The 21767-nt window shown below is 43.2% G+C and overlaps 2 protein-coding genes across 3 annotated transcripts in view; one reads left to right on the forward strand and one right to left on the reverse strand.

Annotated features, from left to right (window-relative positions):
• Positions 1–9791, forward strand: part of CALU (calumenin) — a 28565-nt gene extending 18774 nt beyond the window's left edge. For both annotated transcript variants that reach the window (XM_068549400.1, XM_068549401.1), the window contains exons 4-7: positions 176–342; positions 1024–1084; positions 5606–5805; positions 7393–9791. In XM_068549400.1, coding sequence (XP_068405501.1) covers positions 176–342; positions 1024–1084; positions 5606–5805; positions 7393–7497 — 533 coding nt within the window. In that variant the 3' untranslated portion in view covers positions 7498–9791. The remainder of the gene's footprint in view (positions 1–175; positions 343–1023; positions 1085–5605; positions 5806–7392) is intronic.
• Positions 9792–11289: 1498 nt separating this feature from the next.
• On the reverse strand, positions 11290–14341 carry OPN1SW (opsin 1, short wave sensitive). The gene is given in 7 exon segments (XM_068550192.1): positions 11290–11409; positions 12400–12639; positions 13057–13222; positions 13530–13580; positions 13582–13690; positions 13991–14074; positions 14077–14341. Coding segments are annotated over 7 exon segments (1035 nt in total).
• Positions 14342–21767: the final 7426 nt, after the last annotated feature.

Genomic DNA, 21767 nt, shown 5'->3' on the forward strand with positions numbered 1-21767 from the left:
ACTTTGAGGTCTTTGATTACCAAAACTGGATGTCTTTATACTGCTGCAATTTTACCTGAGCAATCAAGAGTTAATTCTTCAGTGCTTGGTTTATCTTTCTTGGGAATTGATTCCCCATACATTTTCATGTTTTCTGGAAGTCTTTTAAGATTTGACCTAAATTTTTCTTTTCTAGATGATCCAGACCCTGATGATGGATTTAACTATAAACAGATGATGGTTAGAGATGAGCGGAGGTTTAAAATGGCAGACAAGGATGGAGACCTCATTGCCACAAAGGAGGAATTCACAGCTTTCCTGCACCCTGAGGAGTATGACTACATGAAGGATATAGTAGTGCAGGTGGGTGGGGGAGAGCAAGAATTCTCAGTGGAAGCTTTCTCTTTTTGTTGCTTATGCTTTCCCCTTTAGCCTTTCCTCTGTATTTAGAAGAATGACTTGCGATACAAGTGCTGGCCAGATTGAGTCCAAGCTCTGTCACTCTGTTTTTCTGTGATCTCGATGGTGCTTTAGGCTTTCTGTTTAGTATGACAATACGTACCATCAGATTATGTATTTTGCCCTTCATTGGTGGCTTCGTACTGTAAGCATGCGGGGAAATCCTATTTTTTAAAATATCAGGCACTGAGTAATGACAGTGATACTAAAGAATTCTCACAGAAGGCAGTTACTGATAAAACGTAGACTGTAGCTGTAGACGTACTCACTGGTCACATCTCCTGTTAGAGTTAAGCATGACTAGGGCTACCAGATCATCATGGGCTTGATGGGATAGTTCACTATTAAGTGTTCCTTCAAGAAGACTATTAGTTATTTTAAGCTGAAGCATAAAAAATTGATAATATTTTACCATTCTTTCAGCTAGAAAAACCACAATTTCCTATGGTTTAACCATACCCACACACATCTACATAAACACGTGTGTGTGTGTGTGTGTGTGTGTGTGTGTATTTTAATGAATGACAAATAATTGCCTAAACTAACTCATCCAGATACTAAGTCTAATTACTCTCTTCTGTTTAGGAAACAATGGAAGATATAGATAAGAATGCTGATGGTTTCATTGATCTGGAGGAGTATATTGGTAAGTCTGTTTCTAGTGTTTTTCTTAGAAGAAGCTGAGAAGCTTTGGAAGATATGTTCACCAATAGAAACAATTTACCCCATGGGTCAACTCTTAGCACATCATTAAGTCAGACCAGCATGAGGAATAGGGGGTCATGATAAAGTGTCTGTAGCAGCACTGGCAAATCAAAATGTAAATGTGAGCCACATATATAGTTTTAACTTTTCTAATAGCCACATCAAAAACAATAAAAAGAAACAGATGAAATTTATTTCAATAGTGTATTTTATTTAGCCTAAGATTCCAAAATACTATAATTTCAACATGTTATCAATATAAATCATTGAGGGTTTTTTTTTATACAAATCTTCAAAAGTTTATTTTACACTACAGCACATTTCAGTTTGGACCAGTCACATTTCAAGTCCTCAGTAGCCCCATGTGGCCAGTGGCTACTGTAGTGGACAGCAGTGAAATAGTGCATCCCAAATGCCCTGTGGAATTGACAGTAAGGAGTTGCAGGGAGCCTAGACTGGCATTAGGAAACTGGGAAATAGAACAAAAGAGACAGTTGGGTGACTAAGAGTTGTTGATTCCTCTTAGTCTTTCCTTTTTGCTGTGTTCTATTCATGTTTTCTGTCTAGGTTCTCTAATTTGTTTCCTTCCGTCTTTTTTTAAAAATCACTCCTTTCTGCCATTTTTCCTTTTAGTTGTCTGGTTTTGTTTTCTTTTCCTTTTTCTTTTTTGACCACACCTCGGCTTGTGGGATCTTAGTTCCCTGACCAAGAATCAAACCTTTGCCTTCAGCAGTGTAAGCTCGGAGTCCTAACCACTGGCCTGCCAGGGAATTCCTAGTTGTCTGTTTATTTTAGATGCTACTATACCTTCAAGTTTTCTGTTTATTTTAGATGCTATACCTTTCTCTCAAGTAAAGCTTTTTTTTTGGCCGTGCCGTGCAGCATGTGGGATCTTAGTTCTCCAATCAGGGATCGAACCCGTGCCCCCTGCAGTGGAAGTGCAGAGTCTTAACCATTGGACTGCCAGGGAAGTCCCTAAAGCTATTTTTATTATCCTCAAAATAATTTCAAGATTTTCCCATTGCTTTAAAAAAAGGAGCTGCCTCTTACCAAGTAGTTGAGCAAATTGTTTCACAATTAGTGTGATGGAAATTAGCGTAAGTAAAGGAGAAGAGATGGAAGATGTTACAAATGTCTTTGTTACAAATGTCATTCCATTTTAAAAGATTTTAGATAATTTTATATTTCCAATTCTTATTTTTACTCATAGTAACTTAATTCTAGTGCACCACTGGTTTTGTGTTTCATAAGACAATTTGTTTTTAGGCTTCTGATCTTTACCTGGAATGTTTATTTTAAGTGTGAAAGGGAGACTTAAGCCCTTACCTCTATCCCTGTATGTCACTTCAGTCCATTGAACAAGTCACTCCTTTACTCAGATTTTGTCTAATTATACCTGCTATTTATTTTCTAGAGTTACTCCAGTTGAATTACTCCTTGAATACTCTTTTCTTCTAAGACTCCATGATGTACTTTGAGAGGGGTGAGCAGTGGGAAGATGGAATTTTTTTCCAAAATGATTTTTTTAGTGGAGTTCATCAGCACAGTGGAAATAAATGCCTGGGTGCATTTACTGAGCCCATTTCAAAGTCGACTATTTCTTTTTTTTAATATTTTATCTTTCAATTCTTGGCTTTTGCCATTTTATCACCATCGCTAAAACGTAGGAACTCATTTTGAACCTCTTGAGAGGAATTAACGTTTTATAACGGTTAAGTACCATCGTTTATCAAGCATTGGGGCCAGATAAAGAGATACTTCTATCTCCCTCCCATCATATAGATCAATTGTTTCTTGAAACTACTAAAACTATCAACTGTGTGTGTATGACTTTGTTTTGCAAATCATCAACTAATGCAGACACTTTTACATCTTGGGTGCTGGGCTTTGTAAAGCTAAAAAGTCTCCCAAACAGTATCTTCCAGTTTCTAGGGGTATGCTAGTTTCTGCCCTGTTGAGGAGAAAGATCAAAAAGAAACAAATGGTCTTTGCCTCTTACATTTAGCATTAAGAAGTCCCCAGAGTTATACTGTTGAACCATTTAAATTTATTATACAGCATTGCAAGCATACACAAAATTAAATAGAATAGTATAATGAATCCCCTGTACTTAGGCTCAGTCCCAGCAGCCATCAACCCATGGCCAGTCCTTTTAAATCCATATCCACGTCTTACCTCCTTTATTATTTTGAAGTAAATCCCAATCTCATTTCATCTGTAAATATTTGGTTATATCTCTCTTAAGATACATATGTATCTCTAAAAATTTTTAAATAAAATGTCAAAAAATTAGTAATTCCTTAATATCATTATATAGGTTGAATTTTTTAATAGAAAATTAAATAGTATTCTTATCCTTACTCTTCTAGCTTTAAGATGCACTTACATTATGTTGTATATTCAAGCTTCTATTAAAAGCATGTCTTTCAGGAAATTCCCTGGCGGTCCAGTGGTTAGGACTCGGCACTTTCACTGCGGCAGCCGGGTTTGACCCCTGGTTGGGGAACTAAGATCCCGAATGCTGTGTGGTGTGGCCAAATTTTTAAAAAAAAGAAAGAAAGAAAGAAAGAAAGAAAGAAAGAAAGAAAGAAAGAAAGAAAGAAAGAAAGAAAGAAAAATATGTCTTTTAAACGCACGTTTTCCTAACGTGCGTTTCCTAATACGCACGTATTCCCTAATTCAGAATTTCCCAATCTGTATATAGTGAAAGGTCTCCCTGACCCTCAGGACAGCTAGGGCAGGGTGCTGGCCAGTGGATCATACAAATACTGTGTTTTCTGAATGTGCTGTAACATGAAGAAAGAATTGGCAAGACCTGCTCTGAAACTCCCAATTTGTGTTTAAGACAGAAAGGAGTAGTTCTACTCTTAACCCTCAAGTTCAGGAAAATGACAGTGCCAACTGTCAAATGCCGGAAATAGTAGAATTTAGTAACAAGTTTGATGTCCTTTATTCAAGGGAAAACAATCCATGATTGGGGGAGTAAAGTACCTCACAAGCAGTGGGGCATTCTTCCCAGGGGGTTTTGGGCAAGAGCAGGCTTTATAAAACATTAGAGGGGCAACTCGGATGCAGGACATGATTGGCTAGGAGGTCAGGGATTTCCTTATAAAGATAGCAGGTCGTCTTTTCTAAGGGTAAGGTAAGTTGACTGAAGCTGAGCTGGAGGGTTGTGATTGATACATGTTAGGTTTTCTTGGCAGTGTGGGCTGACTTAGGTTTAGATTTGTGGCATGGGCCCGGCCACTGAGGCAGCCTCCATTTTATGGGTCCCAACATACAAATTACTTTCATCACAAGTAAATAACTCTTTAGAAGTTACTTAGACTTATATTAGGTGTGTTCCCATACCTTACATGGACTGCATGTACACTTACTTTGATACAGTGTAATTTAGGAGTCTTCAGACTTTCACTCATGTAATTCCTAAAAGAATTTTGACAGCAGCTAAGCCCGTGCGCCACAACTACTGAGCCTGCGCTCTGGAGCCTACGAGTCACAACTACTGAGCACGTGTGCCTAGAACCTGTGCTCCGCAACAAGAGAAGCCACTGCAATGAGAAGCCCGTGCACCGCAACGAAGAGTAGCCCCCGCTCGCCGCATCTAGAGAAAGCCCACGCGCAGCAACAAAAACCCAACGCGGCCAAAAATAAAACTTTTAAATACTTAAAAAAAAAAATTAAAGTATACTCTGTAATTGGTTGGTAGACAGTTTGACTTACAGACCTCTCAAGTTTTCTTGAGGATTTAAAACCACATCTTTCTAAAACTAGTGGTCGGGTTAATTAGTAGTGAAATGGGATGTAGGGAACAACTATCTTACGAAAGTTGGTCTTTACCTTTCTTTTTATTTTTTTAAAAAGAAATTTATTTATTTTTGGCTGTGTTGGGTCTTCATTGCTGTGTGGGCTTTCTCTGGTTGCAACGAGCGGGGGCTACTCTTTGTTGTGGTGCACAGGGTTCTCATTGTGGTGGCTTCTCTCATTGCGGAGCACGGGCTCTAGGTGCATGGGCTTCAGTAGTTGTGGCACGTGGGCTCAGTAGTTGTGGCACACATGGGCTTAGTTGCTCCGCAGCATGTGGGATCTTCCTGGACCAGGGATTGAACCCATGTCCCCTGCATTGGCAGGCGGATTCTTAACTACTGCTCCGCCAGGGAAGTCCTGGTCTTCACCTTTCTTGATGCTAGTCATCTCCCTTTGTTTCTGCATTTTTTTTAAAGGATTCTCTTTGCTCTCATATCATTCAAGACCAACAGCTGGAAATATTCTTGTTGCAAGATCAATAATCACACATCAGGAAAACGCCTTGCTTCTTAAGGTCTCTGTGACCTAAAATATACTTACAACTGCTATTAGGTTCCAAACTGATGAATGAGGAAAAAGGGTCAGGTCAGCTTTGCATGGGGCAGTCTTTGAGAAAAGACAAACCCGTCGTTTGTATGGATGTGTATTCACACAGGTGACATGTACAGCCATGATGGGAATGCTGATGAGCCAGAATGGGTAAAGACAGAGAGAGAACAATTTGTTGAGTTTCGAGATAAGAACCGTGATGGGAAGATGGATAAGGAAGAGACCAAAGACTGGATCCTTCCCTCAGACTATGATCATGCAGAGGCAGAAGCCAGGCACCTAGTCTATGAATCCGACCAAAACAAGGTAAGTCTGTCCAGGCCCAATCTATCAGTGATCGAAGTCTGTTTCTAGGGGATTGCCTAAAGAATATCTGTTGAGGTACATAGAGCATTTAAGGTCTTAATTAGTCTGAGTCTGCTGTGGATCTAAAGTTGGCGATTGAAAACTTACAGGACAGCGCTAGCTGTCTGATCTCATTTTAGAAATCCCTTTGCCCAATGTTCCCAGCATTGGAGGAATTTAAGCCTCAGAAAGAGCCTCTGGATATAGCCTGTGCGCAGCATGCATCATCTGCTATCTTTGGAACCCCAAGAAATCTTTGCTTTTTTGTTGTTATTTCCTTTGTTCTTTTATCTTTTACAGGTTCATTTTGCCTACTCAAAGCTGGTTGTTTCCTTCTTAAGTCAGATATGCTTTTTAAAATTAAGTCATTTGTAGGAGCTTATAAATCAGCTTTTCTCTGAAACCTGTTAAAATTACCCTTAATCAGTTATCTGAGAAGGCATTCAGTTCATTAAAAGAGCAGTGTTACTGCTGAGCCCTGTCACCTTTTTCAGAGATTTGAATGCTCTCCTTCGAGCAGACTGAAAATCAGTCTAAAGTTGGGGGATTCTAGAATTCTAAATGTTCTTTTATTTAGACTGATCTTCGGTTTTAAAGCAGTTTCTTTTTTTTTTTTTAATTATTTTATTTATTTTTGGCTGCGTTGAGTCTTTGTTGCTGTGCGCAGGCTTTCTCTAGTTGCGGTGAGCGGGGGCTACTCTTCGTTGTGGTGCGTGGGCTTCTCATTGTGGTGGCTTCTCTCGTTGCGGAGCACAGGCCCTAGGCACGGGCTTCAGTAGTTGTGGCGCACGGGCTTAGTTGCTCCACAGCATGTGGGATCTTCACGGACCAGGGCTCGAACCCGTGTCCCCTGCATTGGCAGGCGGATTCTTAACCACTGTGCCACCAGGGAAGCCCCTAATGCAGTTTCTTATTGAGCCTTTTTGAGGGTCAGTCTGTTTTGAGTTCTTGCTCAGTCACTTCAGTAGCCAGGTGCTGTGTCCTGAGGCATGTGAGAAAAGGAAACTCATGTAGTTGTCCCTTGGGAATCTGGCCTAGATAATTCTTGAGATGAGTATCTGAGCCTTCATTTGGGGTTCTGTCTGGAATCTGATTGGTGACTAGGTCATTTTGGAGTTGAAGACTGTGCTTGATATTAGCATATTTCATTGTTCCTGTTAGACAAAGACTTGATTCACTTTGAAGTATTTTTCCTGGCTATCCTTGACTATCTCTTACCCATATCTAGGAGATGTCCCACATTTTGCTCGAAAGGGAGCATTTTCTTCTCAAAAAACAAACCCATATCCCTAGCATTGAGCTATTGAGCTATATTATTTCCATCCTTCCACTTTTAACTTCCTTGGTAAGAAAAATGTATCAACTGCTGTTTTCTTCCCTCTTTGCGTGTGTGTGTGTTGGGGGTGGGCAGGGAGGATTGAGTTCACATTTAATTTAGTGGGAATTAGAATCGTAAATCTTGACTAACCCCTGTTGTACGATAACAGTGTTCTAAATTTGAAATGAGAAATGTATTTTGCATCAATTCACTGTTCTCTCTACTTTCAGGATGGCAAGCTTACCAAGGAGGAGATTGTTGACAAGTATGATTTATTTGTGGGCAGCCAGGCCACAGATTTTGGTGAGGCCTTAGTACGACATGACGAGTTCTGAGCTGCAGACAGAGGAACCTACATTTCTTCAAAAGTAATTTATTTTTACAGCTTCTGGTTTCACATGAAATTGTTTGCGCTACTGAGACTGTTATTACAAACTTTTTAAGACGTGAAAAGCTGTCTTAAAAATCCCGTCCCCATTCCTCCTCCTCTCTGAGGGACTGGAGGGAAACTGTGCTTCTGAGGAAAAACTCTAATTAGTACACTTGTGTTTGTAGATTTACACTTTGTATTATGTATAACATGTGTGTTTATTTTTGTATTTGTTCTCTGGTTGGGCGTATGATATGAAGGATCAAGATCCTCAACTCACACTTTGTAGGCAAACGTTAGCCCTTCACGCTTTCTCAACCCTTATCATTATAATTTTTATAATTCTGACTTAATTAATTTTAAGCCTGAGATCAATAAGAAATGTTCAAGAGAGAGAAAAGGGAAGAAATAGTCCCCACAATTTATATTTAGAGAGATAACACTTAAACTTGCCTATTGAAAAGTATACCGCATAAGTAGTAGGGGCCGAATATTTCATTCAGCTGCTCCAGGTCCAGGCCCTGGCATTGTCTGGGCAAGGACCGATCCCTGTGCTGTAAGGAAGCTTGACGCAACTTGGTTTCATTCATTCTTTTTTTTCCTTCCCTGTAAGACTAGCTGTTTGCTAATTTTGTCAAGCACAGCTGTGGTGGGAAGAGTTAGGGCCACTGTCTTGAAAGTCAGTCAAGTACTGAGTGTGATCTCTTTACAGAGCTATACATAGAAACAGCTGGAAAACTAAAGGAAAAATACAGGTGTTTTTAGGGCACATGCTTTTTTCTGGGAATGCGTCTATTGAAGTGCTCAAGACTGTCTTGCCTATTGAATCGCTGTAAGTGCCCCCATTCAGCGCCTATTTCCCCAGGTGTTCCAAGGAATTAATCTGCACTGCAGTTAAAATGTACTCCTTTCCAATCATGTCATTGAAAGCGCCTTTAATGAGAGAAATGATCACTGAATGAGGATTCTCTTAAGAAACTCTTAGATAAAATAAAGAGAAGATTATTTGGACCACCTTAAATGAAAGCTTAGAACCTCCTAGTGTGGTGGGATTTTTTTTCTTTCCTTTCTCTTTTGGACGGTGGTTAAATAGCAGTATTAGTTAGGGGCTTGGTTGCAGTGTTCTTATCTTGTGGGCTGGTTTCCAAAAACCACATGCTGCTGAATTTACCAGGGATCCTCATACCTCAGAATGCTAACCACTTACTACCAGGCCTGTTTCTGTGTCAGCTGGAGAGCTTGAGCCAAGACTCAAAGATGAGAGGGCTCTTTGGTTTGAGGACCATCACTCACCCTTCCTGCCTTTGACCCATCACTCCCTATGTCCCCATCTCCCCACTGCCAAAAAAAAGTTTATCATGAATTAACATTGCCATTCCTTATCAAAGAGAGGGACATTGTAGAAGGAGCTGAAGAAACCACCTCTGTTCCCAACTCACTTTACCTATATTTTACGTAACAGGAAACTGTCTTTTTTTGGTCCCTTTCATACAGATGGACCTCTTTTGAGGAGAATTATTATATTCCAAGTTTTTAGCCCTCAGGTTACTAAGACAAATACATATATATATATATATATCTAACCTTTATTATTTCATATATCTTTCTGGATAATACATTCAGGTGGTGCTGGGTGATTATTATAATCTGAACCTAGGTGTATCCTTTGGTCTTCCACAATCATGTTGAGGTGGGCTACTTGGCCTGGTAAAAAGCCGGATATCGTGTAACTTCACCCCAGCCTTTGCATTGAGCTCTTGAGAGCGGATACATTCTTTTAACCCCAATATAAGGGAGTGGAAATTCTCTGCCTTCCAGATTCCCCATTTTTATTGTTAAGAAGATCAGGGATAATTAATAATGCCACCAACCCTGGCTTGGAGAGGGCACATCATGAATTGTGTGGCAGGAGATCCTCATAGGTCACTAGGTACAGAGAACCCAGGCCTTATGTTAAAGTCACGCACCTAGAAAGCAAACCTCCATCTGCTAAGACAGCAACTTCCGGATGCTGGGTGCTCATCAGTAAGCATTGTATTCTAATCTCTAATGATCCCCCTGGATTTTTTTTTTTTCCTTTTGGTTTAAATCAAGCCTGAGGCTGGTGAACAGTAGCTGCACACCCACATTGTGTGTTCTGTGAATGCTAGCTCTCTTGAATTTGGATACTGATTATTTTTTATAGAGTGTAAACCCAGTTTTATATTCTATAATGCAAACAGGTACCTATCTGTTTCTAAATAAAACTGTTTACATTCACTGTGGGTTATGTATGTCCTTTATTTTCTTAAGAAATGGAACTCTTGCGTAGAATTATGGGTGTTATAAAATGGCACAGAAAAAGAGCTCTCCTAGAAGGTTTATCATACCCCCCACCCCAACCCAGAGAAGTTACTGCCTTCTCCCAAATTGGTTACTCTTTTCTTCCTATTCCTGAAATCTTCTAGCATCCTTCTACAGCTGTAACCCTTCTCTGCTTCCCTTAGGCCACATAACTGGAGAGGAGCCCAGCTGCTCATTACATAATTGCCTGATACCAAACACAAGCCATTTCTGAATGTACACACATTTATCTTGATTTTTATTTCAAAAAGTCTCTTCTTCATGGGGTGGGGAGAGGGAGTATAAGGTAAAACAGTTTTTTGAACAATTTTGTATAGTTTATATAAATGGTATTGAGATGTGCAAATTCATTTTGAGAACATGAAGGGAATTAAACTATTAACTTTAGTAAATACACAGCTTAAGACAGATATATAGGTTTAGCCAGATAGGTGTGGGGGGAAAGGAAGCACCTGGAATATTCATGCTGGTACAGGGGTTTGCGGGCATGGCTGTCCCAGCCAAAGCGATAGCAATTACTGGCAGTGACAGCGTAAGAAAGTTCTTTCAAACTCATTTGGGACCTACTAAAGGGTTTTTTTTTTTTATTATTATTTTATTTATTTGTTTTTGGCTGCATTAGGTCTTCGTTGCTCTGCTTGGGCTTTCTCTAGTTGCGGTGAGCGGGGGGTACTCTTCGTTGTGGTGCGTGGGCTTCTCAGTGCGGTGGCTTCTCTTGTTGCGGAGCACGGGCTCTAGGCTCGCGGGCTCAGTAGTTGTGGCTCGCGGGCTCTAGAGCGCAGGCTCAGTGGTTGTGGCGCACGAACTTAGTTGCTCCACGGCATGTGGGATCTTCCCGGACCGGGACTTGAACCCATGTCCCCTGCATTGGCAGGCGGATTCTGAACCACTGCGCCACCAGGGAAGTCCCGGCAGGCGGATTCTTAACTACTGTGCCACCAGGGAAACCCTAAAGGTTTTTTTTTAATGTCTCTCCCATTTCTAAAATGTTTTCATAAGTTTGTTTTAATTCAAAATGTATCATCTTTGAATAGATCCCCAGTTGGGAAAAAATGTTACTAAAAAGGAAAATAATTGTTGTGTATACACTGCTGAAAAATCATCAGCCAGACCCCTTTACAGTTGCCTTGTATGTAGAAATCTGTTCTCCAAGTGCTATAAATTCTGCCACTTAAGAGTAGAAACTGATGATTGTTGAGATGGCCTTTGGGGTGGTCTGAAGTAGACCCAGCTGGAACAGTAGCTTTGTGTAGGTAGGAAGGAAATAGTAGGAAAATGGAAAATTGACCTCAAATTGCTATCACTCCCCTTCCCATTTACTGTGTTGTAGTATGGTTTTTGACAGGGAAGGTAGAAAGTAGAAATTTCCTTAAATGTAAAATCCTTGTTGCTGCAAACAGGCCAATATGGCTCCTTAGTTGGGGCCAACTTGGCTAGAAGAGACGGTAGAAACTTCCATTTTCTGGGAGCTAGACGTGTCGGACTCATCTGTCATGGGCTTTCCACACACCATCTCCATGATGCAAGCTCGGAACTGGAGGAAAGAGCAGAATTGGAGATAGTCCCCTTGGTAGACCAGTACCAAGGAGATAACATCAGGAAGCATAAGGGAAAAAAGATCTCATTCTTTGTATCCTCAAAGCCTTGCACAATGCCTTATACACAGGATCTCCTCAGGTGGTTTTGATTATATCTTCCCAATACTGAGAGCTAGCTATATTCCAGGCTAAGACTACTCACTACTCCTGGGTCTACAATGATAATCCCTACACATTCTGGCTAACTCTGAGAATGTGTAGAATTTCACTGTCGGGAAACCTCACAAACCACCCTGGCCCATAAGAGCACTGTCAAAAGTGACCCCAGAATAGCCCCGCCCACCCACCCCACCATTACTTGAAAGTGCTCCCAACTGGGAAAAGACTGCCAATTCTGTTTCTATCCAGGAGGTTTCACATTAGTTTTGAATCCATCTCTGGAACTGAGGAAACAAAATAACAATTCTCAAAGCAGAGTGTTAGCTCTACAAGACAGGAACCCTCCTTGATTTGTCTGAGTTTGGGTTTTTAGCTTAGATTCAGGATTTGGGATAGGAAGCTACCTGGTACCTTCAGATGATAAGCTGTTTTAGAAACATGCATGTGTTGTGATTTCTGTGTTTCACATAAATGGTCGTGCAGACTAGAAGTTGGAAAGGATTAAGAACTCGTGAAATGGAAATTTAGGGGCACTGTTGATCTATCAGTTTTTCAGTGAAACGGAAAGCCTTTTCACTTCTCATCCTGCCCTTTGGAGCAACTCGAATTTTATGGCTCAAGTTGTCTTCCCTGGGTTCTGTCATCTTGTCTTGATGACCATGACTTCATCCCTGTGCTTACTTACCAAGTGCTTTCTAGCCTGCCAGGGGTTTCCATGGCTTCCTTGTTCACCCCTAGAAACCCTTTGAGTGGAGTCCAAGGTGCTTGGAGTTAAAAGTCGTTGTTGAGAAGAACCAGGTCTTAGGAATATAAATAGAGAGCTTCACCTGCTTATTCATGAAGCAGTAGATGATGGGATTGTAGACGCAAGCACTCTTGGAGAAGAAGGCAGGAATGGTGACAAACCGTAAGTCCACCCCATGGTTACGGTTGTTGACTATATACGTGGCCAGGGCAGCATAGGGCGTGCAACAGAGACAGAAGGATCCCACCATCATCACCACCGTGTGGCTCACCTCCCGCTCAGCTTTCTGGGTTGTAGCTGACTCCTGCTGCTGAGCTGCAACCTGGAAAGAGCACAGAAAACATCACACCCTCTTATCCCTGGCCCTGAACTCCCAGATGTCTGGACTCTTCAACTAGGGGGCCATCTACTCTAATTGTCTCTCTGCTGTCCCAGCTTTTGGCCTAGTCCCTCTGTTTCCCCTTCCTTGAGGAAGGCAAGATGGAGGCAGCTCTCTGGTCTGTGACAATGGAAAAGATCACATGCATCGCTTGATATACCTGAGCAGGGATGACTCCACCTTATTCTTCATTCCATTTCATCATCTCCCTGTCCCCACTTCCTTCACTGCTTTTTGATACCCCTCTACCTGACTATGGACATTTCCAAATGTTTTATGTTCTAGAGCACTTACCCGCTCTTCCCTCTCACCTAGAGCCTTGTGATCCCTTCCTCCCTGACCCTCACGAAAGGCACTCACAGCTCTGAAGACCCCCAGCAGCTGAGAGTAGGAGAAGCAGATGAGGGAGAGAGGCACAATGTAGCAGAAAATGAAGAGGAACCAGGTATAGTCCTCGCTGTAATATTTGGTGCCCACGGTGTACCAGTCGGGACTGCAGGAACACTGAAGACCCTCGGGGACGAACCTGCAAGGGACCAAGCACTTGCTCACTGTGAGGCTCAATTAGTAGAGAGGGAGCTGAGATTCTTGGATTGTGTTCTCCACTTAGAACCCAGAGTGACTTCAGGCAGTGAGTATTTTCTGTCCTCACCAGCGAGCCTTTAGCAATTGCAACTGCAGAGTAAACTTTAGCACTTGTCTCCCACAGCCCTTTCCCTTATTTAGTCCACCAGCTCTTTAAAAATTAGAGGTCAAAGACTATACCCAACGCTCTTCCCGTCCTCGCAAGCTGAGCTTCTAGCTAAGTCAGCACAACGGCCCCGCACTCTCACCGGCTCCAGCCAAAGAAGGGTGGGATGGAGACGCCAATACCAATGGGCCAGGACCACCGTCAGTGCGTGCTTGGAGCTGAAGTGGAAGTTGCCGAAGGGCTTACAGATGATGATGTAGCGCTCAAAGGCCAAGAAGGCCAGGGACCAGCCTGTCACCAGACCTGTGATGAAATGTGAGGGTAAGAGGGTAAACAGCCCCACTCATCCTGGCAGGCAGAGTGGAATACAGATGGGGTGGAGAAAGCACAGGGAGGGAAGGTTGGAGTGGTGAGTGAAGTAGAGTTTGGGACTCGGTCAAACTTCTAGTCTGGGTGGCTTTATATCTCAGTATTCAAAAGAGCACCAAACTTCTATCCCCCAGACTCCTCTTTGGGGCCCACTCTCACCCAACAGCCTGGCCCCTGGTTCCAATCATGGAGCGGTGTCCTTTGCCTCCCCCCAGCCCCCTTCTGCTGCAGTACCTGCTGGACAGCCCAGGAAGGCCTCCAGAGCACAAACATGGCTGCCGAAGACAAAGTAGTCATGACAGCTGGTGATGAAGACGACAAAGAGAAGATGCAGTAGATGAAGCCCCCCAGGGGTACATTGACCAGAATGTAGTTGAGTGGCTGCCGCAACTTTCTGTAGCGCAGTGTGGCCACCAGCACTGTGGCATTGAGTGGCATCCCTACAAAGAGGACAAAGCCCGTGAAGGCTGCCTGGAGGTGGCAGGCCCAGACAGGGGTGAGGTGGTACTGAGGCCCATCCCACGGCCCCACCAAGGAGATGTTCTTGAACAGAAAAAACTCCTCCTCCTCTGACATCTTGCTCATGGGATGTCCGCCACCCCCTCTGATTCCTCTTAGATCATCCTCCCGCCACCACTTCTCCCCGACCCTGCCAAAGAACCTCTCCTCCAAAGCCACTTTGGAGCTCCCTGAAAGATCAGCACTGATCCTAAGCCTCCTAAGGACGAAGTTTGGGATTAAAGACCCTAAGCCCCCACCTAAACCTTCTGTGGCCCCGACGCCGATCGTATGTTCTTCAGAGGATAAAAGATTGGGCTCAAAGAATCCGGACATGCAATGCTCAGGTGCTGGAAGGAATAGGAGTGGGCTCATTAGGGCCTGGGAGATGCTGACGCATATTTAATGAAGACCCTCCATCCCTTTTTTTTCCCTTTGAGTGGACCTCTGGACGGCACCCTTCTTCTTTGACTTCAGGCACTACTATATCCCTGTAGGTGTTTACACGCCATCTGCCCCTTTGTGGAAGGTGCCCCCTAAGTGTCCCTCTCCAGGGATCTTGGGCTCACAGCCAGCCTGGGAAGCAGCCTCAGGCTGCAGGAAGGGGCAGGGAATGGAGAGTTCCCTGGAGCACCTTAGTAACAGCCTTCATGGAACAGTTCAGGGGCAACTCGACAATGCCTAGAGGTCTAAGGCATCCCAGGCTGCCGGTTTCTTCATGGTGAGACTACCCAGGGAGGGTACCTTTCCTACTCAGACCTCCCCCAGCCAGGTCGAGGTTAGTTTGCTCACTGCCCCTCTCACGCCATGTTCACACCTGCCCCTGCCCTTAGCTCCACAGTGCCCAAGTTGCCAGTCATCCTGTCTGCTCATCCAAGACCTGCCCAGTGAATTACATAATTCACTGTCCAGAAAGTGAACACAAACCAACTGTTCTTCAGATTATGACAGACAAGAATGGGGTTTCACAAAGGAGACATCGGTGTGATACAATAAACAATGTCCTCCACAGCCTTCCTGAGTAGCACAAAAACCAGTTTCACAGGATTGGGTCTCCTGCTGACTCTTACCCTCAATGTGGGCTCCACACAAAGCATGATTCAGAACTGGACATAAACCAGAACCATTCGGCTGGGGGCCAAATACCAGCTCTGCCAGGCTACTCTAATCCAGAGGGACATTTCAACTCTCTAGAGGCTTGAAAGGGATTATTCCCTAGCCTCTCTAATCATTGCTTCTCCCTGCTTAGTTTTTTATCATTTAATTTCTGTTTCAAGTGGATTGTATATGCCTGGGGCTCAAAATTCAAAAAGTACAAAAGAATATACAGTGAAAAATACATTTCTTTCCCACCCAGGCTCCCAGTTCCCCTCTCCAGAAGCAACCAGTGTTCACTTTTTGCTGTGTTTTTGATGCGTAGGATGAAATGATGTGTTGAGCTTGAAATGTGTTGTGACAATGTTGTTTGTTAAGTACTGACCAGACAAGTGGTGAGATAAGGGAAAGTTCTACATGCTCTTGTGAAAATGAGGAATCGTCCAAGGATTTGCCTGAATGAATGCCATCTTCACGCCTGGGAGGAAAGAGCAGAAACCCCCCAGAGGTAGAGCCAAGACTCTTCCCAGAGAATTTCACCTGCTGGCTTTGCAATACAGAGACAAATGAACCACTGAGGGCCTAAACTCCTACAGCCTAGATCAAGGCCACAATAATTTTAGCCTGGAAAACAATGCATGGTAGATGGCAATGGATTTCCACCAGGGCGGCCCTCCTCTCCCCCACCCTGTTACCCTGGAGACATTTGGAAGTGTGTGGGATGGGAGGGGGGTGTTTTTTGGCTGTTGGCAAAGAAAGGATTACTGGTATTGAGTGGGCAGGACACTGCTCTAGACAGGCCACACTGAGAATGATCCTGCCTCAAATTCCAACAGTACCCCCAGAGAGAAGCACTGGCTGGGACCCAATCCCGCTCTCAGCCCTGAAACATTCTCAGCAAAGTCCCCCTGGCGCCCTTGATTGGAGCCACCTCACTCCTTGGCACACCCAGCGAGAGAAACAATTAGGAAATGTGTACTGAGGTAATGGAATGACGCGTTGACTGGCTTTTATTTATAAGCCAGTTTAAAGCTGGGGAACAGCTACCCAAAAAAAGTCCCTTTGGTTTGAGAATAGATGAAAACCCTGTTGCTTTTCTCTCTGGCCATGATTAGTTAGTGGAGCCAGTCATCTGGTCCAGACACTCCTGGATGGGGATAATAAAACTTCATCCCCTGGGTACAAAGGAATGTTAGCCAATATGTTCTCTAAAGCGAGGGCCATTCTTCCCCATATCCAACAGACGCGTTGGTTTATTAGGAAGCCTGCTTTTGCATGGATGGTGGGAGGGTTTCTTTAGGCTTATGGCTTTTACCTCGAGCCAAGTAATGAAGATCCACCTGAATATCTGTTGCCCCTGGTGGTTTTTTGGTGCACACTCCTGGCTTGCTTTCTTTCCCTCATTCACGCATTCGTTTATTCCACAGACATTTGCTAAGAGATGCCTACAACAGCAGTTGTGCTGTGAGGATGAAATGAGATTAATCTGGTAGAGTGCTTACCTAAGGCCGGGTACCCAGAAATGCTTGGGAGTTGTTTGTTTTGTCAGCAGGATTGCCAAGTGCCAGACACAAGGCTGGATCCAAAGATCAATAAGACAGATCTCTGTCCCCCCAGAAGCTCCCAGCCTCCTAGAGGGGACCCCCCCCCCGGAGGCAAACAAGGGTCCTGGGGGTGTGATGGATGTGGTACAGTGGCAGCACAAAAGAGAGAGCCAGACAGAGCCTACTGGGTCTCCTACAAGGCCCCAGTTTCTGAGGTGTGACCTCCCCCCTCACTCTCATTTGGGGAATCCCAGCCTGAAGAACCCCACCCAGGCCACCCTTAGCCGATTGGCAGGCTCTTCCCTGAAGCTTCCCTGGGTGGGATGAACAGGGCAGGCTGGGGTGAGGGAGGAAGTGTGGGTATTTACAGGATGTATTCCCATCTCTGGTTTTCTAGAAAGTCTGGGTAGCAGTGTGTATCGCATTTAAAACAGGCTTTGGATTCAGATAAATGTGCTTCATATAAGCTGAATTTGGGCACGTTTCTTTTTCTTACAGTGGGGTGACAGCTATGTCACAAGGCTGTTATGAGGTTAAGTAAGATCTGTAAAGCACAGATCACACTGCTCAGCCCACAGTAAGCATTAAGTGGCAGCTTTCCTCTCATGTATTTTCTTCTTGCCCTCACGTTGCCATCATAATAACCCCTTTCCTTTGTACGGCACTTTACAGTTTGCAGAGTGCTTTCACATACGTTTTCTCACCTGATCCTCAAATTACCCTGTAAGGCAGACAGGGCAGGTGTTACTTCCCCACCTGACAGATGAAGAAACTGAGTAATTTAGCAAATATCACCTAGTCAAGGGTGATCTGGGACAGACTTCTTAGTCCTCACCTAGGAGGCAGATGAGTTTGGAGGATTTTTTTCTGGTGGTCTGATCATGAGGTAAGAAAGAAGAGTGGCTCTTCATGGGTGCAGGAGATGCCAGGCAGGCCCCCTCAGCCCTGGGGTTCCCGGAAGGGGGGCTGGCTGGAGACTGGCTCCCTCCCTGCCCTTCCCCAGCAGCACCCCACGAACTCCACTTGGCAGCCCTGAGGGAGAACTGGATGGTCACGGGGAAGACGGGACCTTGCCTAATCACGGTGTGGCTCCACAGTGGGCCAGGGAGGAGCGGAGAGAGCCGAGGGGCAAGGCCTGCTGGGGTGCAGCCGACCTGGGCTGGGAGCCAGCCTGGACGGAGAAGAGAGGCCCTTCTAGGAACCACAAACTGCGGCTACTGCTGATGTGGCAAAGAAGACACAGCTGGCAAAGAGTAACCCTCAGTGGCTTTTTGGTCTAGGGCTATGATTCTCACTTAGGGTGCAAGAGGTCCCGGGTTCAAATCCCAGACGAGCCCTACTTTTCCTAGATTTTTCTTTTTTTCTGTTCCCCTTTCCCCGCCACACAAGTACACATTGCCTGCCCTTTCTCAAGTTGAAGCAGAGATGACCCAGTGGTGAGTGAATAAAGGACCCTGAAGACAAGCTGCCAGTCAGTCTCCCCATTAGCCATGGCCTGTATGTACCCCATTATTTCCGCTGAGGCCAAGCCGGGCAGAAGGGAATTGGCATAGCTCCAGGAGCTGAACCTGAGAAGGTAGAGCCAAAGCGTTGCCTCGTGTTAGGCAGAAAGCCTCTCAGAGAGCCTCAGATAAAGAGCAGGTGGTCAGAACAATCAGGGCCTGAGCTGGAGGTCAAGAAAAGGCAAACTCTCCATGTAAAACCCAAGCTATGAAATGCATTGGCTTCAAAGTCCAAAAGCTAGGAATAAAGTTACAATTCTGAGTCTCAGCTTTCCTACTGGTAAAATGGGAACAATAATATTCATTTCTTAAAGTTGAGAGGATTAAATCAGAAACCGTATGTGAAAACACTTTGCAAACTATAACACACAAACGTAGGGATTGTTAGGAATACTACTAAAGATAAAGAGAATCTGGAAAGGAAATTCTGACAACATGACAGACTGAACTAATGTAGTTTCTCTTCACCCAGTGTCCCCTAAAACACACACAGAAATACTACATAAAACAGAATTTAAAAACTAATGTATGAACAATTGCAAAATTGGTTTAAAAAGGGAAATTCCCAGATATCAGAATTAAAGAAAGAATATAAAACTAAACAAAGAAGGAGGAGGGACTATCGCAGTAGCCCATGGTTCATTTCAGACACAGATCACAGACATATACCAGGGACATGAGATGTGTTCTAATGCTTTCAGTTATAGCTAAGTGCCCTCAGCCCACCAGAGACAAAGAGCTGGGACTGAACCCCCTGCATAAAGCTCAGAACATCAAAGATCTACCTTATCCATGGAAAGAAGACTAAAATGGCACACGCCAGTTCAACGAAGCAGAGAAAAGGGTTAGAAATCCAAGTCAACCCTGAGAAATTGAAGTGTGAGCCTGAGAAAATGCTTGTGTTGCATCTGGATTTATGTTATTTGCATGATGCTGAATCCTCAAGCAGAGAAATTAAATATAAACCTGGTTTAGGACAACTTGAAATCCCTAGGAATACCACACAGCCTCACAGAAGCAAGAAAGAGCTCTCCAAGACTGTTTTCATACCCCAAGGTATATGGGAGTCTCACTAAAAAGTGAACTATCAAAAACACCTACTGAAGAAGAACTCACAATAAAAATCTTATAAACTAGACAAGAAAGCAATCCACCTAAGGAAGACTCAGCAGACACAACAAACAGGACAATTAACACTCCAAGAACTGTGCATAATAGAACAACAACATGACAAGCACTGTGTAATAAGTATTCTTAAAAGTGTTAAAAGATTAAAGACAAGAAAGTAAACCATATTGAAAATATTGCACTATGGAAAAAAAAGCAGCTCATTGAGGGAAAAAAAAATTAGGAAATGGAAGACATACCATTGAAGACTCAAGACATTAAACAGTAGACTAGACCCAGCTGGAAAGAGAAGTAGTAAAGTGGAAGATAGAGCTGATGAAATTGTTCAAAATATGGGGGGAAAGGGGAAAGTAATGAGATAGAAAATATGAAAGAATAGTTAAAAGACATGAGGAAAAGAATATGCCTATTACACCATCACACTGAATATACATACAGTTTCCTGAAAGAGAGAGAATGAGGGAAATGTATGGGTTGGCCAAAAAGTTCGTTTGAAATTTTGGCCAACCCAATAATATTCCAAGAGATAATGATTGATAATTTTCCAAAATAAAAGAAAGACACAGTCCTCAGATTGAGAACTGAGCTTATAAACACATTGTGGTGAAACTGGAGAATACTGAAGAGAAAAAGAAAAACCTCGAAAGCAACAAAAAATAAAAAAATTTTAAAAACTTGTTTGCCTAGAGAGACAATTATATTGGCAGCTGACTTCTTATTAGCAGCAAAAGATTATAGAAAAAAATAGAATATCTTCAAAAGTCTGAAAGAACTGTCAACCTAAAATTTTATGCCCACTAAATTTCCATTTAAGTGTTGTGAAATAAAGACCTTTTAAGACAAAGACTAAGAATGTTTACCACTCAAAGACTTTCACTGAAATGCCACCAAAGGATATACTTCATAAGAAGGAAACTGTAATAAGAAGGAAGGAATGAAATGCAAGAAGGAATGGTGAGCAAAGAAACTTATAAATATGTTAGTGAATCTAAAAAAGCATTGAGGGACTTCCCTGGCGGACCAGTGGTTAAGACTTCGCCTTCCAATACAGGGGATGCGGGTTCGGTCCCTGGTCAGGGAGCTAAGGTCCCACATGCCTCGCGGCCAAAAAACCAAAACAGAAGCAACATTGTAACAAATTCAATAAAGACTTTAAAAATGGTCCACGTTAAAAAAAAATCTTTAAAAACAATTTTTTTAATTAAAAATAAAATAATAAAAAATAAAAAAGCATTGACAGCCACTGTTAGTGGAGTAAAAATCAGTTCAGCTGCTTTATAGAGCAATTTGGCAATACCTAGTAAATTTTAAGGTGCACATATTCTATGACCCAGAAATTCTACTTCTAGGTATCTACCTTAGAGATGTGCTTACATATATGCCAAGAAGGCATGCACAGCACTGTCCATCACAGCATTGTTTACAAGATGGAATATTGGAAATATCCCAAATGCTCATTAGCAGAAGAATGGATAAATCAGTTGTGGTATATTCAAACAATGGAACAGAATTCAGCAGTTAAAATTCATGACCTAGAGCTATATGAAACAGCATGAATAAATGTAAAAAGAAAAAAAAGTTAAGGAAAAAAGAAAGTTTGCAGAAGAATGTGTATAATATACTGTACTTTTTGCATCTGTAAAAGATTCACTTTTTTTTTCTTTTTAATGAAAGAATCTCGGCTTTTAGAAATAAGGGGAAAGGGGGATAAATGGCTGCATCAGTCCTCAGAGAGGATGATCTGCTGGGATGGGATTAGGAGGGAGGCTGAATCCTGTGTCCATGGATTACAAGGATTAATTCAGATTATCCCCCTAAGCTGATCACCTGGCTGGTATCCCCACCACTCCTAGCCCTTCAGAGATGCATCCCTGGACCACAGTCCACTTCCCCCCGATACCTGCTAAGCCCTTTCCTCCAGCCTCCTATCTCCATTCTCACCCTCAACCCAGTACTGGTCTGGGTTTTACTCATATTTGGGTCCTGAGAATAGACTGGTCAGATCTCCTCCGAATGCTCCTCAGATCAAGGGTGAGTCGTGACCTGCACCCCTGGAGCCAGGGAGAGATTAGTCCTAATACTCTGGATGAGAGCTCCCTGAGGAGAGCTTGGACCCCTGGATGTTACAGTCGACAACTTCCTCCCCTGTCCCTCCCTCCATTAGCCAAGAGGTCAGCAGCCAAGGTCTGCTATCTGACCCTGCTGGTTCAGCCAGGACCAGAAGGAGCTGTGCTGGGGCAGAAC

Source organism: Eschrichtius robustus, chromosome 8, assembly GCF_028021215.1.
Source record: "Eschrichtius robustus isolate mEscRob2 chromosome 8, mEscRob2.pri, whole genome shotgun sequence".
Lineage (NCBI taxonomy): Eukaryota > Metazoa > Chordata > Mammalia > Artiodactyla > Eschrichtiidae > Eschrichtius > Eschrichtius robustus.